We start from the raw sequence: 15,238 nt of genomic DNA on the forward strand, positions 1-15,238 counted from the left end.
AATGTGGTTGCCATGGAGACGAGAAGCGCCAGAGGCGCACGAGCAGTCACGGCAGAAGCGTGGCTTCTTCATGTCCACAGATGTAAGTAAGGTTTATATGTCCTGATCTGAGAGTATGTTTATGAGGCGTCATTACCACACAAGTTACTAACTGAGGAGTTTAGTTCAGAAATAAGAGATTTCACGTTATTCACGTTTATTCCTTGTACATTGTACGCTAGCTAACAAGTCAGGTTAGCAAGTCTGAGGCCAACTTTTTCTCCAAAAAGGGAAAATTGTCATTACCATCACGTGTCATTACCATCACGTGTTGCTGTTACAGTTTATAAAAAGCATCATGATATCAAACTTATTTTGTAGGACGGTCAAAGCTATGCTAAGATATTTGTTCCAGACCACTTAATAGAGCTTTAAAAAAAACATTTTAAAGAATTTTATTTTATTTTTAATTTTTTCAAAATTTCAAAAGCCAAAAGTGCCCCAAACTGAAGAATCACCCGTGCGAATTCGGGCACACCCATTATGACCTCCAGCTTTGGTTCATGAACAGCTCATGTTGGTTCATAAAACATGTGGCGATATTAAAATATGACAAACCATTAAATAATATTCTGTTTCAGAAGAAGAGGGTGTGTGGTTGTGTTGCAGGGGGGCTCGCCTCCACTGCTCGCGTCTTCCCTAATGCACGTTCACGCTCATCACTCTCTCCCCTTTCCCCGGCAGCTGCACGTACCTATGTGAGAGGCCGTATAGGCCATATCCCATACTTTACCTCTCACATACTCTACTGAAAATGCTCTCACATACACATGTGGAATACTCTCACATACTACTGAACATCCTCTTACATACTACTGAAATGCAATAGTATGTAAGAGGAATTTCAGTAGTATGTGAGAGGTAAAGTATGGGATATGGCCTATACGGCCTCTCATATACTTCACACACACACACACACACACACACACACACACACACACACACACACACACACACACACACACACACACACACACACACACACACACACACACGTTATACCTACCTGACTCGTTTGTCTTTCTCACACTCTTTCCTCCCTTCCATCAGCCTCTTTCAAACTCATAATAGTTTTTTCTGTCTTCCTTCCGCCTCGCTTTTCCTGTGTTTTCAGCCCGAGTGCAAAACACACAAACATTGATTAAAAGCTATTTTTACAGGAATACCAGCCTTACTACATTATGAGCCAAGGATTTTCCCCGAAGATACAGCATAGTTTCCCAGAGTAACTAGCGCGTCTGAATGTGTGTGTGTGTGTGTGTGTGTGTGTGTACAGCAGTTTAGATCAGGTGCTCTTTGGCGGTGATATTTAATTTAAAAAAATGCAATATGAACGGAAGACTGAGCATTTCCATTTCACTGTTATCCACTCTGCGGGTTCCGTTTTCGCTGCAAAGAACAGTTACAAACATTGTTTTTAGCTCAGAGGGACTTCTGCTATGTGGTTTTCTGCATAAATTCAATTTTGCAAGGCTTTCAATAGGGGCCGGCTGAATGTCTTGACCCTAATTCCCGGGTCGACCCGCCCTACTTCCCACGTGCTGAACCGGAAATGTCCTTTCTGGAGCGTCCTTGTGAAAGACAAAGGTGCTACCAGCTCTGCAGGGGGCTGCTGCTGCCGCTGCTGACCCTGCGTCGTCACTTCCCGGTGGAGGGCGGGGTGTGAAAAAGGGGAATTTCAAGACTGGGATCGTTAAAGTACCACATTAATATCATTGGTTAATTGGAGGAGCTAAGCCTCGCTACTTTCCTAAGAACATCAGATGGCGGATCGATGGTCGGGTGGTACAGACAGACAAAGTGGAGGGTTTAATTAAGAGGCAAACTCGTCTCACCTCAGCAGTCCCACCCTTGAAGAAGGAGCCAGAGGTTGAAATGAGAGCCACAACGTGGAGACTTGCTGCAGTCTGTCTGTTGTGATATAACGACCGAACCAGAGCGACCGGATTTCACTCCAACCTAAAACGACCACGGGCGGTCAAATTGACGGTCAGTTTTTAAACTCTATATTCTGTCAAGATAAATACCCAGTTCAGATATTAATGCATTGCATTAGTATGTGTGCTGTCCAACGCCTGTAAACACTGCAATGCCTCGCCGGTAGTCATGGTGCGTCTGAAACCAGACATGTTGGCAATAATCAAAAATCAAGTTTAGACGATTTCTCTGCACTGGAGAACGCCAGTGTGTTTCTAGGACAGAGCAACGAACTTCGCGAAGGAAATGACGCGACCAGCACACGTCGTAAGGCGACATGACGCGCACGATCACGCGCAAATTACGTGCGGTCATTTTGACCGGTCATGGTAATTTTAGGTAGATCTTATAACTTTTTTGTGCAATTGATCTAAAAGTATTTTTAATGCTAGTGTAAACTAGTAATAAGACACGTTAGCCCCTTACCAGCGGGTCTGACCCTTTAGCCGAGCGGTTAGCGACGTCGCCTTGTGGTGCAGTACACCGCGTTCGAATCCCGCATCGGGCCAGAAAATAACCGGTTACACAAATATAGGCAATTTTAGGAACATTCAGGGAGCGGCAGGTCTGTAGCCCCCCCCCCCACATAGTTATTAAACTTTGTCATATGACCGTCTTTTGTCTTCTAGTTTAAATGAAGACTGCACTCAAAATCAACACGAGGCTCAGTAACTACAGCAGTACACCCACGTGGATGGTGGTGATTTGTTTGGCCGAAGTTATGCCGGGATCAGACTCCGGGAATTCAGGCATGATTTACCCCGTGTAGCGAGACATAATGGAAGAACAGCAGTGTAGCGTCTGGGACACCCCACGACACTACGACGGAAAGTCTGGCATGTCAGGACGCTTCGCATTTTCTTTTCTTCTCCTATGACGCGTCCCTTGACGTTGACCAATAGGATGACGGGGTGCTCTCTGGCGCACATTATAGAGACGGGGTGATCTCCGCGGAATATAATGGAAGAACACCAGACAAAAATCTTCATACCTCAGCTGTAGTTTTACTGAGGACAGACATTGCTGTGATACGGGTCATGGCTCCAGCACCGAAAAGCGGATCATCACAAGAACTGGTGACGACGGTTCACACGAGCGTCTACCCAATACCACAATAAAACCGGAACTTGCTCCCCCCCTCAACGGAAGTAATACGTCACAAAATGGACGCCTAGAAAGCGATGCTGCCGTTGCCGCTGTCCGTCGAACGACGAAGCCGAGGAAAGGTTCGGTGAGCAGGGACAACACCCCTGCCTTTTTGACCTTTCCTCAGGGGGGCACCGTGACAGAGTGAAAAAGATAGGCTAAATGTTGGCGAGAAATAGCTGAGGCACTTCAGCAACCCGGTGAGTAGCTGGTTAAACTGCTAAGTTATCATTCCCCAGTAGCACTAGCCGCAACAGCGTCCACAATCTTTTTTCCTTCTTTCATTTTTCTTTGCGGAACACCAGACCGCCAGCATCACACAAAGCGTTTCTGTAGCCTTGATCGACAATTTCTAGACCTTCCTCCCCGACGACCTTATGAACTCGCCCAAGATCCTGAAAGGCAGCATACGACGATTGGCCGGGGTCATACTTGTAGTGTTGCCAGTCTCCCGACCACGACGCGGCGAGAATGTATGGCTCTATGATTGGCTAATCTGACGTGGGTGACCCATCGTGAAAGACAAAAATATCGTGTAGCCTGATCCCGGCCATGTAAAGCCTTGTAAGACAAGAGTCACATTTTAAAATGGATACTAAAAGAAATCGGTAGCCCGTGAAAGGAGGCTAAAACGGGTGATGTGAGAAGAGCGTTTGGTCTTTGTCAGACATCTGGCTGCAGAATTCTGCACAATCTGAAGTCGAGCAACATCTCGGGCACTGAGGCGGGTAAAGAAGGCATTACAAGAGTGCAGGCGTGAGGACATAAAAGCGTGAATAGTTTTCTCTGTATTGCTTAAAAGATAATATTGCTCAGATCTTGGAAATATTCCTAAGTTGGAAGAAACATGATTGTACCAATTTTTTTTTTGGAGTTTTGTCCAAAGCTCACTGTCGAAGATAACAACCAGGTTCTTAGCAGTGTCCCTGATAGTGGGGATAAGGGGACCGAGCAGTGGCAGGACATGATTACGGAGGGTCGATGATAAGAACCTCCGTTTTGTCAGTGGCAGGGATGCAGAAAAAATACATTTTACCAATTTTCTTTTTAATGAGGATTAAGAAGTTAATTACAACACATGTTTTTATATTCACTCACTCACAAACATTTTTGGAGGTGTTGAAACCCCCCTCACATGGCACAACTAAATGTGAGACTAAATGTCACATCCAGGTTGATGAGGTGCATCGTACCTAAAGAAAAAAAGAAGTGTAATGTTTTAAGCTCAGACCTTTATATTTACACTCGAAATTTTTTTTCTCTTAATTCATAGTTATACCCCAGAAAGTGCTGCCCCTGTCTTAATTACTGCCCCCAACTGCAGCCGTTCTCCGTGACCTTCGCTAACACTAACGTCCTGTTTCTCTTTCTCTTCACAGATATTCCGGAGAGCTGATAAAGACGGTGAGTTATCGACCGTCTTGTCTGGTTTCCTCAAGAGCCAAGTAAACAGCCCTGAAATGGCATGCAGACATTTGAAGTAATCATATGTGCTTGATTAAATTTGCTTGACATTTGAAGAAAGCCTGTCAGGAAACGCACCGGTGGAGAAAGTTGTTTGATCGAGCGCTTTTGACATATAAGTTATGTAATTTCTTTGCAACGCTGCTTTTGTTTTGTCCTTATCCCTTTTTTGTCTCACCATTGTGGCTTCTTTTTTTCATATGAGACGTCCACATAGTGCGGCATGGTAGTGTGGCATGGTAGCGCGGCGGTTAGCACAGTTGCCTCACAACAGGAAGGTCCTAGGTTCAAGCCCCGGGGTAGTCCAACCTTGGGGGTTGTCCCAGGTCGTCCTCTGTGTGGAGTTTGCATGTTCTTCCCGTGTCTGTGTGGGTTTCCTCCGGGTGCTCCGGTTTCCTCCCACAGTCCAAAGACATGTAGGTCAGGTGAATCGGCCGTACTAAATTGTTGCTAGGTGTGTGTGTGTGTGTGTGTGTGTGTGTGTGTGTGTGTGTGTGTGTGTGTGTGTGTGTGTGTGTGTGTGTGTGTGTGTGTGTGTGTGTGTCGGCCCTGTGATGAACTGATGGCCTGTCCGGGGTGTCTCTTCGCCTGCTGCCCAGTGACTGCTGGGATAGGCTCCAGCATCTCCGCGACCCTGAGAGCAGGATAAGTGGCTGGAATAATGGATGGATGGATGTCCACATAGTAACTAGAGTGACGACCAATACAAGTGCATGAAGCGTTGTTACACTGGCATGAGGTACAACAAGATTTTACGCAATATGACCGTTACATGCACTGTGTGAATAAAATGTGCATTTTTAATCACAGCTAAAAGTTCACACAAGATAATTGTGTAATCTAAGTCTGCCATCCAACAAAACTTTCTTCATTCAGGAGCCATTTTGAGCTTGTAGTTTTCAGGGTCCGTGGTGCGTGACTGTGTCCATATGGACTTTTGTTAAGAGAGACAGCTCGTGGTGTTTCAGGACTTCTAGCAGCAAATTAGTATGAAGTTATTTCACAGTCAGCTAACTTGAGGACGGGGAACCTCGGTCCTCTGTTTGGCTCCCGCTGCTGCTGCTGCTGCAGCGGCTGTAAAGTGTTTGTCAAGTATTTTTAGTGTGCCAGGGTGTAGAAGTTATGTGGAGTCTTTAACTTACTCTGTAGTTATGCCAATGAGCGGTTGTTTTATTCCCACCATAACGATCATGCTCTCTCTCTCTCGCGGTCTCTCTCTCGCTCTCTCTTTCTGCCTTGTTCTCGCTCTCTCTCCTTCGCTCACTCCTTTCTCCATCTTTTCCTCTATCTATCCACCTATGTCACCCCAATCTGTTTCCTTCTCTAAATCTGTCTGTTTTCTACTCTCCCACTCTCTCCTCTGTTCCCCTCCCTTCATCGCTGACAGGAAAGAATGAAACTAATGAGAAAACAGCTTAAAAAGCTTTGCTTTCATACCAACCAGATGGCCATTTTTCTCTTCCTGTGTGTGTGTGTGTGTGTGTGTGTTTGTTCGCATTTATGTATATCTCCTCTATCCAGCTAAGATATAATTGTTTACTTGACTCATCTCCAGCTTAGATAGGCTCTCACTATTGATCTCTTCTAAGATATTGATCCATTTTAATTTTTATTGTCTTGTTCATTTTTTGCACACACATCCACATGTGCACACACATCCACTTATGCTCACACATTCACATGCGTGCGCACATCCACATGCGCACACATCCACATGCGTACACATCCATATGTACATACAACCACATATGTACACACACATCCATATGCACACACACATCCACATGTGGACACACACTCATATATGCACACACACATCCACCTATGCGTACACACATACACGCGTGCGCGCGTGCACACACAAGCAAAATGCACAGGAAGCTGCTGACTTTAACTCAAATCATTTGCACATGATGGATGGATGGATGGATGGATCAATAGATAGATAGATAGATGGATGGCAGACACGAGAAGGCACCGTGCTGGAGAGGGAGTAACAACCGAGATGGAGAGAACCAATAAAGGGCGAGAGCCAGATAAATGGTGGCGGGCGGGGGGGGGGGGGTTACAGAGAGAGAAAGGAGCCGGCAGGTCATTAAGCAGAGAAGGAGAGGAGGGTGAGAGGAGAGACAGTTATTTAAGAGAAATGTTATTTGATGTAGGAAACACTTGGAGGAGAGAGAGAATGGGCCGCCGAGCGCCAAAGAACTATTTTTATCCCCTCTCTCTCTCTCTCTCTCTCTCTCTCTCTCTCTCTCTCTCTCTCTCTCTCTCTCTCCTGGGAGAGCGTTGGAGAACTGTTCTAATGAGGGAGTCGGACAGAAACGCTAACGGAGAGAAAGAGGAGCGTTATTAAAGAGAAGAGAGGACGAGGGGAGGTGCAGGAGAGAAGACAGGGACTGGACAGAGGGAAAAGGTGAAGACGGCGAGTTTGGGGAAGAAAAAAAAGGAGAACGCAGTTTTAAAAGCAGGGTAAAAGAGAGGGAGCCGGAGAGGAAAGAACAAGTGGAAGGGAGTGTTGCGTCTGTATGACAAGTAGACAGTAATGGCTGTTTAATTGGCTCTGTTTCTGTCTTAACATTCACTGCACCGATCCCACCCAGGGCTGCCCTCCAGTTTCTAGGGCAGCAAGCCAGTGTGTGTGTGTGTGTGTGTGTGTGTGTGCGCGTGTGTGCGTGTGTGTATGCACGTGTATCTGTGTGTGTGAATGAGCGAGTATGTGCCTGCACGTTATTGATTTGTGTGTACGCGGCTGTTATCTTTATGTGTGTGTTGGTTGGCTTTTTGGGCTTGTTTTCACGGCTGACTCAGCACCATTGTTGTACAGCTGTTGCATTGTGTTTCAGCTGTCAGTAATCCTCTGGAAGAGTTGCATCATTTGACAGCGCTCCCATCTCCCGTTTACTTGCCCCCGCTCGAAAGTTTATAGAAAGCTTCCTCCTGGAAAGGAGAGGAGAGGAGATGAAGAGAGAGAATGATGGAGAAGACTACCAAGGAATGTAATGGAGATGATAAGCCAGAGGAGGAGAAAGTGGGGAGGAAGAAATGAAAATGAGGAGAGAAGATGTGCATTTTTTTATGCTTTTTTTTCCGCCAGGGAAGTAATGTTTCTGATCCCAATTTTCCGCTGTTTCAGAGATATTCATTTACATTTACTCATTTGGCAGACGCTTTTATCCAAAGCCAAGAGTGTGTATGGAGACCTTAAGTCTACGTGAACTGTAGATTAGCAGCCAATATCACAAAAGGAAAAATCAAGTCCAAACCCCAATGAAACAGTGAGGCAAGCAAGTACAGGCAGAAAAGGGCTTGAGAGTAGACACCAGAAAATGGTGTATAATTATTATTTTTTTTTTTTATTTTGATTTTGATATACTCTATATTGATCCCTGCAGGGAAATTATGCTCTGCATTTAACCCATCCTAGCTGTGTAGCTAGTGGGCAGCCATTGTGGAGCACCCAGGGACCAACTCCAGTTCTTTTCCCAGTGCCTTGGTCAGGGGCACAGACAGAAGTATAAACCCTAACATGCATGTCTTTTTGATGGTGGGGGAAACCGGAGCACCTGGAGAAAACACACCGTAGACACGGGGAGAACGTGCAAATGCCACACAGAGGACGACCTGAGTTGACCCCCAAGGTTGGACAACCCCGGGGTTCGAACCCAGGACCTTCTTGCTGTGAGGCGACAGCGTTAACCACTGTGCCACCGTGCCGCCCACGTTGTAATATAATGTGGTAAAACCATGGCAGCCAGTGCCAGGTCTCAGGTGGGCACATGTTCAATCAGAGATCATATAAGGGTAAAGGTAGGCCTTAAAGAGGGATGTTGTTTAGGCTTTTTACCGAAGGAAGGAAGTGAGCCGGTAGTTCTGATGGAGATCAGGAGGGCAATCTACCATTTTGGGGCTCGGCTGGAGAAAAGTCTGGATCTAGAGCATGTCATTTTAGTGGATGGGACAGATAAAAGGCTACTAGAGGCAGAGCAAAGACATTGAAGAGGGGCGTACATGCTGATACAGGATTGCAGGTAACTGGGTGCAGTTCCATGAACTGCCCGGGAATGCCGACAACGAGGTTTTGATGTTTATGTGAGCAGCAACTGGAAGCCAGTCAAGGGAGACAAAGATAGGAGTGACATGCATGTTGTGGGAGGCTGAAGGCCAAACATGCAGTGTCGTTCTGGAGTCTCTGGAGTGGTGGGATTGTATGGAAAGGAAGACCAGCCAGAAGTGCATTGTGGTAGTCTAGCAGTGAGAGAACTGGAGTCTGGATCCAGAGCCGGGCAGCATGTTGTGACAGGTATTGTCTGACTTTGTGTATGTTATACAAGTGACAAGAGCGGGACATAGTCGTAATGTGGTCTGAGAATGACGCTGTCCGCTGCCAGTCGTCATACCAAGGTTCCTTGCATAACTTGGGCCATTGATTGACGTACCGAAACTGATCGGTGTGTCCCTGGGGACGGTGGCGTCAGCACAAGTAACGAGTAGCTCAGTTTGGATAAGTTGCGCTGAAGGTGTCATTTCCTAATCCAGTATAAATCAATAATAATTATTTAAAAATTTGATTGCAGTCTATTAATCACCTCAGGAGAATTTGATAATCATTAAAAAAAATTTCTTGTACTGGAGCGTCCAGGTAGCATAGTGGTCTATTCCGTTGTCTACCAACGTGGGGCTCACCAATTTGAATCCCCAATTACCTCCGGCTTGGTCAGGCGTCCCTACAGACTCAATTGGCCGTGTCTGCAGATGGGAAGCCGGAGATGGGTATGTGTCCTGGTTCCTGCACTAGCACCTCCTCTGGTTGGTCGGGTTGCCTCTTTGGGGGGGAGGGGGAACTGGGGAAAATGGCGTGATCCTCGCATGTGCTATGTCCCCCTGGTGAAACTTCTCACAGTTAGGTGAAAAGAAGCAGCTGGCGACTCCACATGTCTCAGAGGAGGCATGTGGTAGTCTGCAGCCCTCCCCGGATCGGCAGAAGGGGTGGAGCAGCGACTAGGATGGCTCGGAAAAGTGGGGTAATTGGCCGGATACAATTGGGGGAAAAAACAGGGGAAAAAAAAAAGAAAAAAAAAGGTCTTTTACTCAACCAGTCTTTGCAAGTTACAATTATTATTATTATTATTATTATTATTATTATTATTATCTTATCATAATAATCATGGCTGTATGTGGAATTGACACATAGGAAGGACAATGTGTCAACCCTGTGATGGCCTGGCGGCCTGCCGCAGGTATCTCCCCGCCTGCCGCCCAATGACTGCTAGGATAGGCTCCAGCATCTCGCGACCCCAATTGGGATAAGCGACTTGGATAATGGATGGATGGATAACAATCGTCATTATAAAAGTCACTGTTCGAGACACAGTCAAATCCAAGTCATTCTAGGAGGGTCAAGATGAGACCAAGGCCTGCAAAATACTGACTCGTGACCTGAGTTCATACACAAGTACTACAACCCTAGACTAATAATTCATGATTGCATCATTATTTTTTTTTGTATTTTTAGTTAATTAGCACAAAGATGGCAGCACGGTGGCACAGTGGTTAGCGCGGTCACCTGACAGCAAGAAGGTCCTAGGTTCAAGCCCCGGGGTAGTCCAACCTTGGGAGTCGTCCCAGGTCATCCTCTGTGTGGAGTTTGCATGTTCTCCCCATGTCTGTGTGGGTTTCCTCCAGGTGCTCCGGTTTCCTCCCACAGTCCAAAGACATGTAGGTCAGGTGAATTGGCCGTACTAAATTGTCCCTAGGTGTGGATGTGGATGTGTGTGTGTGTGTGTCGGCCCTGTGATGGTCTGGAGGCCTGTCCAGGATGTCTCCCTGCCTGCCGCCCAATGACTGCTGGGATAGGCTCCAGCATCCCCGCGACCCTGAGAGCAGGATAAGCGGTTTGGATAATGGATGGATGGATAGCACAAAGATGCTTTGTGAGACTGAGCCTGTACCTGACTCTTTGCAAAGCAGCAGAAATCAGGTTTCTATAAAAACCCCAAAATCAAAACCTGAAGTTCTGAAAATCCTCAGACAGATTTTCTGTCTCCCATTGCAATGATAAGAATGCTAGAAAAGTAAAAGCCCGGCCGCTGACTCACTTTCTACAATATTCATGACCTTCAACCTTCTTTTAGACGACGGCCCAGCACTGAGACAGTCTTAATCAAAGTGACAAACAATGTGCTGTTAACAACTGACTATCGGTATCGGCCCTCGTTCACCTTGGCTCAAGTGCTGCCTTCAATATTACTGAACATGGTGTTCAGCACACACACACACACACACACACACACACACACACACACACACACACACACACACACACAACGGTGTCTTGATTGTTTTCTCTGCCCATGCGTTTGTCAGCCTGTCTGGGAAGTTGTTGTGTGTATGTCCGTCTGTCGCTCTGCTCGGTGTTGTTGGTGGTGATTTGTTTTGTTACTCTGGATGGGGACGTATCACCCTCCCTGCTAATTATCTCCACCAGCTAAACGCAGAGACGGATTGCAGAGTTTGTTTATTCACGCTGCCCAGACCAGGCAGCATTACAACATTACGGCTGACAGACGGTCTGAGGAGGGCTCGGCGTGCGCTCGTTGCTGCAGTCAGACCGGCCCTGCTGAACTGTTCATCAAAGCTCTGAGAGGCTTTTCTCCACCCCCACCCCCACCCCAGGATCTGAGATTGGAGTTTTTTTTGGGGGGGGGGGGCATACAACTTTCTTGTAGTGCCTGTAACGAGCTCTGTTTTCAGGTTTAGTTTCATATTGCGTTATTTTTGTTTTGTTTTGTGCCCTTAACATCTCCAGTCGGTGCACAGAACTGATTCACAAACAAATAAAATGGGACTTTTCCCTCGAGCAACTTGTCACATATGTAGACTAGGCACAAAACTTTGCTTTCGTTTTATTTTTGAAGGAAGAGGGGTGTGTTTTATCTTTTTGTGTTTCATGTAGATTATCAGGAGAGGGTACTTCAGGATCTGGGTCCAGAGAGGGATCCTCTATGTTCTGTTGTAAAAACTACATTTTCTCATGTAATACGGTCTAAAGTATTTAAACAAATAATACATAAACACAAGTTGAAGAATCTCCCAATTTACCATTATGCAGTTAACTGAGAAATCAGTGTCAAGAGTTATCAAAGAAGGTTGAATCAGTACATCTGGACACAACAACCTTTACTGACAGATACGTTTCATGCCGAGTGCGTTTACATGCACAGTTAAGTCGAGCTACGGTTATAGCTCGATTAGGCCATGTAATTGGAGTACTGTCATTGTCCCAGTATACAAGAACCGGGGGAGAATCGATTTATTGACGCAAGTACTATCTCTGATACCGGTACGGTAGGTGGCGATATGCCCCCTTTCAGCTAGTTGCCATTGGACCTTCTTCTGGTTGACCTTCCAATATACCCAGCATCTCTCCTCCATACATGTCCAAGCCATCTCAGTCTTGCCTCGCTTGCTTTGTCTCCAAACCGTCCAACTTGAGCGGTCCCTCTAATATAATCGTTCCTAATCCTGTCCTTCTTCCTCACTCCCAGTGAAAATCTTAGCATCTTCAACTCTGCCACCTCCAGCTCTGCCTCCTGTCTTTTCGTCAGTGCCACTGTCTCCAAACCATATAACATAGCTGGTCTCCCAACCATCTTGTAAACTTTCCCATTAACTCTTGCTGGTACCCTTCTGTCACAAATCACTCTGGACACTCTTTTCCACCCACTCCACCCTGCCTGCACTCTCTTCTTCACCTCTCTCCTGCACTCCCTGTTACATTGGACAGTTGACCCCAAGTATTTAAACTCATATGCCTTCGTCACCTCCACTCCTTGCATCCTCACCATTCCACTCTCCTCCCTCTCATTTACACATAGGTATTACATCTTGCTCCTACTGACTTTCATTCCTCTTCTCTCCAGTGCATACCTCCACCTCTCCAGGCTCTTCTCAACCTGCACCCTACTCTCGCTACAGATCACAATGTCATCCACGAACATCATCGTCCACGGAGACTCCTACCTGATCTCGTCCATCAACCTGTCCATCACCATTGAAAACAAGAAAGGGCTCAGAGCCGATCCTTGATGTAATCCCACCTCCACCTTGAACCCATCTATCATTCCAACCACACACCTCACCACTGTCACACTTCCCTCATACATATCCTGCACCACTCCTACATTCTTCTCTGCAACTCCCGACTTCTTCATACAATACCATACCTCCTCTCTCGGCACCCTGTCATATGCTTTCTCTAAATCTACAAAGACATAATGTAACTCCTTCTGGCCTTCTCTATACTTCTCAATCAACATTCTCAAAGCAAACATCGTGTCTGTGGTGCTCTTTCGTGGCATGAAACCATACTGCTGCTCGCTAATCATCACCTCTCCTCTTAACCTAGCTTCTATTACTCTATCCCAAATCTTCACGCTGTGGCTGATCAACTTGATACCTCTGCAGTTGCTACAGTTCTGCACATCGCCCTTGTTCTTGAAAATCGGTACCAGTATGCTTTTTCTCCACTCCTCAGGCATCCTCTCACTTTCCAAGATGGTGTTAAACAATCTAGTTAAAAACCCCACTGCCATCTCTCCTAAACATCTCCATGCCTCCACAGGTATGTCATCAGGACCAACTGCCTTTCCACTCTTCATCCTCTTCATAGCCACCCTTACTTCCTCCTTGCTAATCCATTGCACTTCCTGATTCACTATCTCCACATCATCCAACCTTCTCTCTCTCTCTCATTTTCTTCATTCATCAGCCCTTCAAAGTACTCCTTCCACCTTCTCAGCACACTCTCCTCACTTGTCAGCACATTTCCATCTGTATCCTTGATCGCCCTAACTTGCTGCACATTCTTCGCAGCTCGGTCCCTCTGTTTAGCCAATCGGTATGAGTCCTTTTCTCCTTCCTTAGTGTCTAACCTGTCATACAACTCACCATACGCCTTTTCCTTTGCCTTTACCACCTCTCTCTTTGCTTTCCGCTGCATGTCGTTGTACTGCTGTCTACTGTTTTCATCTCTCTGATTATCCCACTTCTTCTTTGCCAACCTCTTCCTCTGTATAATTTGCTGTACTTCCTTATTCCACCACCTAGACTCCTTGTCTTCCTTCCTCTGTACTGATGACACACCAAGTACCTTCCTAGCTGTTTCCCCCACTATTTCTGCAGTGGTTGCCCAGCCATCCGGCAACTCTTCACTACCACCCAGTGCCTGTCTTAACTCCTCCCTGAACCCCACACAACAGTCTTCCTTCTTCAGCTTCCACCATTTGAAGGCTCTGCCTTCACTCGCTTCCGCTTCTTGGTCTCCAAAGTCATCCTACAGATCACTATCTGATTCTGCCTTGCTGCGTTCTCTCTGTCACCACTTTGCAGTCTCTAATCCCTTTCAGATCATGCCTTCTACATAAGATATAGTCCACCTGTGTGCACTTTCCTCCACTCTTCTACATCACCCTATGTTCCTCCCTCTTCTTGAAATATGTATTCACCACAGCCATTTCCATCCTTTTCGCAAAATCCAGCACCATCTGTCCTTCCACATTTCTCTCCTTGAGACCATACCTACCCATCACCTCCTCATCACCTCTGTTCCCTTCACTAACATGTCCATTGAAGTCCGCTCCAATCACCACTCTCTCCTCCTTGGGTACCCTCTTGACCACGTTGTCCAACTCACTCCAGAATTCTTCTCTCTCTTCCATCTCACACCCAACTTGCGTTCTAATGAGAGATACAAAAAAAAAGGGGAGCTGATGGGATGAAGGGAAGGAAAAAGATAAAGGTGATTCAAAGATCAGGACGGATGGAAAAAGAAAAAGAGGAGAGGAGATGTTGAGGGAGCAGCGAGATAAATGAAAGGATGGATTAACAATAAACACACAGGCGTCACAGGAAAAAGTATCAAGTTCAGAGACAGATGACACATGAAGGTGAGAGTATACTGTTACAAATTTATTGTGGTTTTATAGGAAATTCCTGGCAACTAATTGCAGTAAATTTACAGTAAGCAATATACAGGAATTTTACTGTAATACGATAATGTACTGTATTTATTTACTTCTTTAGAAAGGCAGAGATAAGAAATCAGAGAGTGTGTGATGGGGGCGGAGATAAACTCTTGCATGGGAAGATAAGGAAGATAAAGAGGAGTCACTGTGGATTGAAAGAGGGAGACGAGGAGAGAAAAAGTGACATCAAGCTGATCAAAAAAAAGCGGGAGACAGAGATAAAGAGAGAGATGAGTCAGTCAGAATAATGGACCGGCGCAAATAATTCATAGTTTGTTCAGTGGGGGTAGAGAAGGCAAACAAAAACGACCTGAATATCTGGTTTAAAAATATCCAGGCTGGATCGCATCTCCTAACTCCTCTATTCCCTAAACCGGAGTTTAATTCTCAGCGTTGACTTGTCCAAACCCCCCTTTTCTCCCAAAACTTGGATTGGTCTTCATGTTAGATTCTCAAACCCTCGCACAGCCAGCCTAAATCTCACCCACTCCATTTTTTGATGCAGAATGTTAGTTTGGGAAAGGATCCATTGAGAAGGGTTTGTGTCCAGCAGCAGGAAGTCGGGCCAATCGGCAGACTACTATGGC

The 15,238-nt window shown here is 46.0% G+C and overlaps 1 protein-coding gene across 1 annotated transcript in view; it reads left to right on the plus strand.

The window, feature by feature from the left end:
- necab2 (N-terminal EF-hand calcium binding protein 2) overlaps positions 1–15,238 on the plus strand; it is a 250,842-nt gene that overhangs the window by 14,393 nt on the left and 221,211 nt on the right. Inside the window, exon 2 of the mRNA XM_056282242.1 lies at positions 4,542–4,566. Within this exon, the coding sequence (XP_056138217.1) occupies positions 4,542–4,566 (25 nt within the window). The remainder of the gene's footprint in view (positions 1–4,541; positions 4,567–15,238) is intronic.

Source organism: Lampris incognitus, chromosome 6 (genome assembly GCF_029633865.1).
Source record: "Lampris incognitus isolate fLamInc1 chromosome 6, fLamInc1.hap2, whole genome shotgun sequence".
Lineage (NCBI taxonomy): Eukaryota > Metazoa > Chordata > Actinopteri > Lampriformes > Lampridae > Lampris > Lampris incognitus.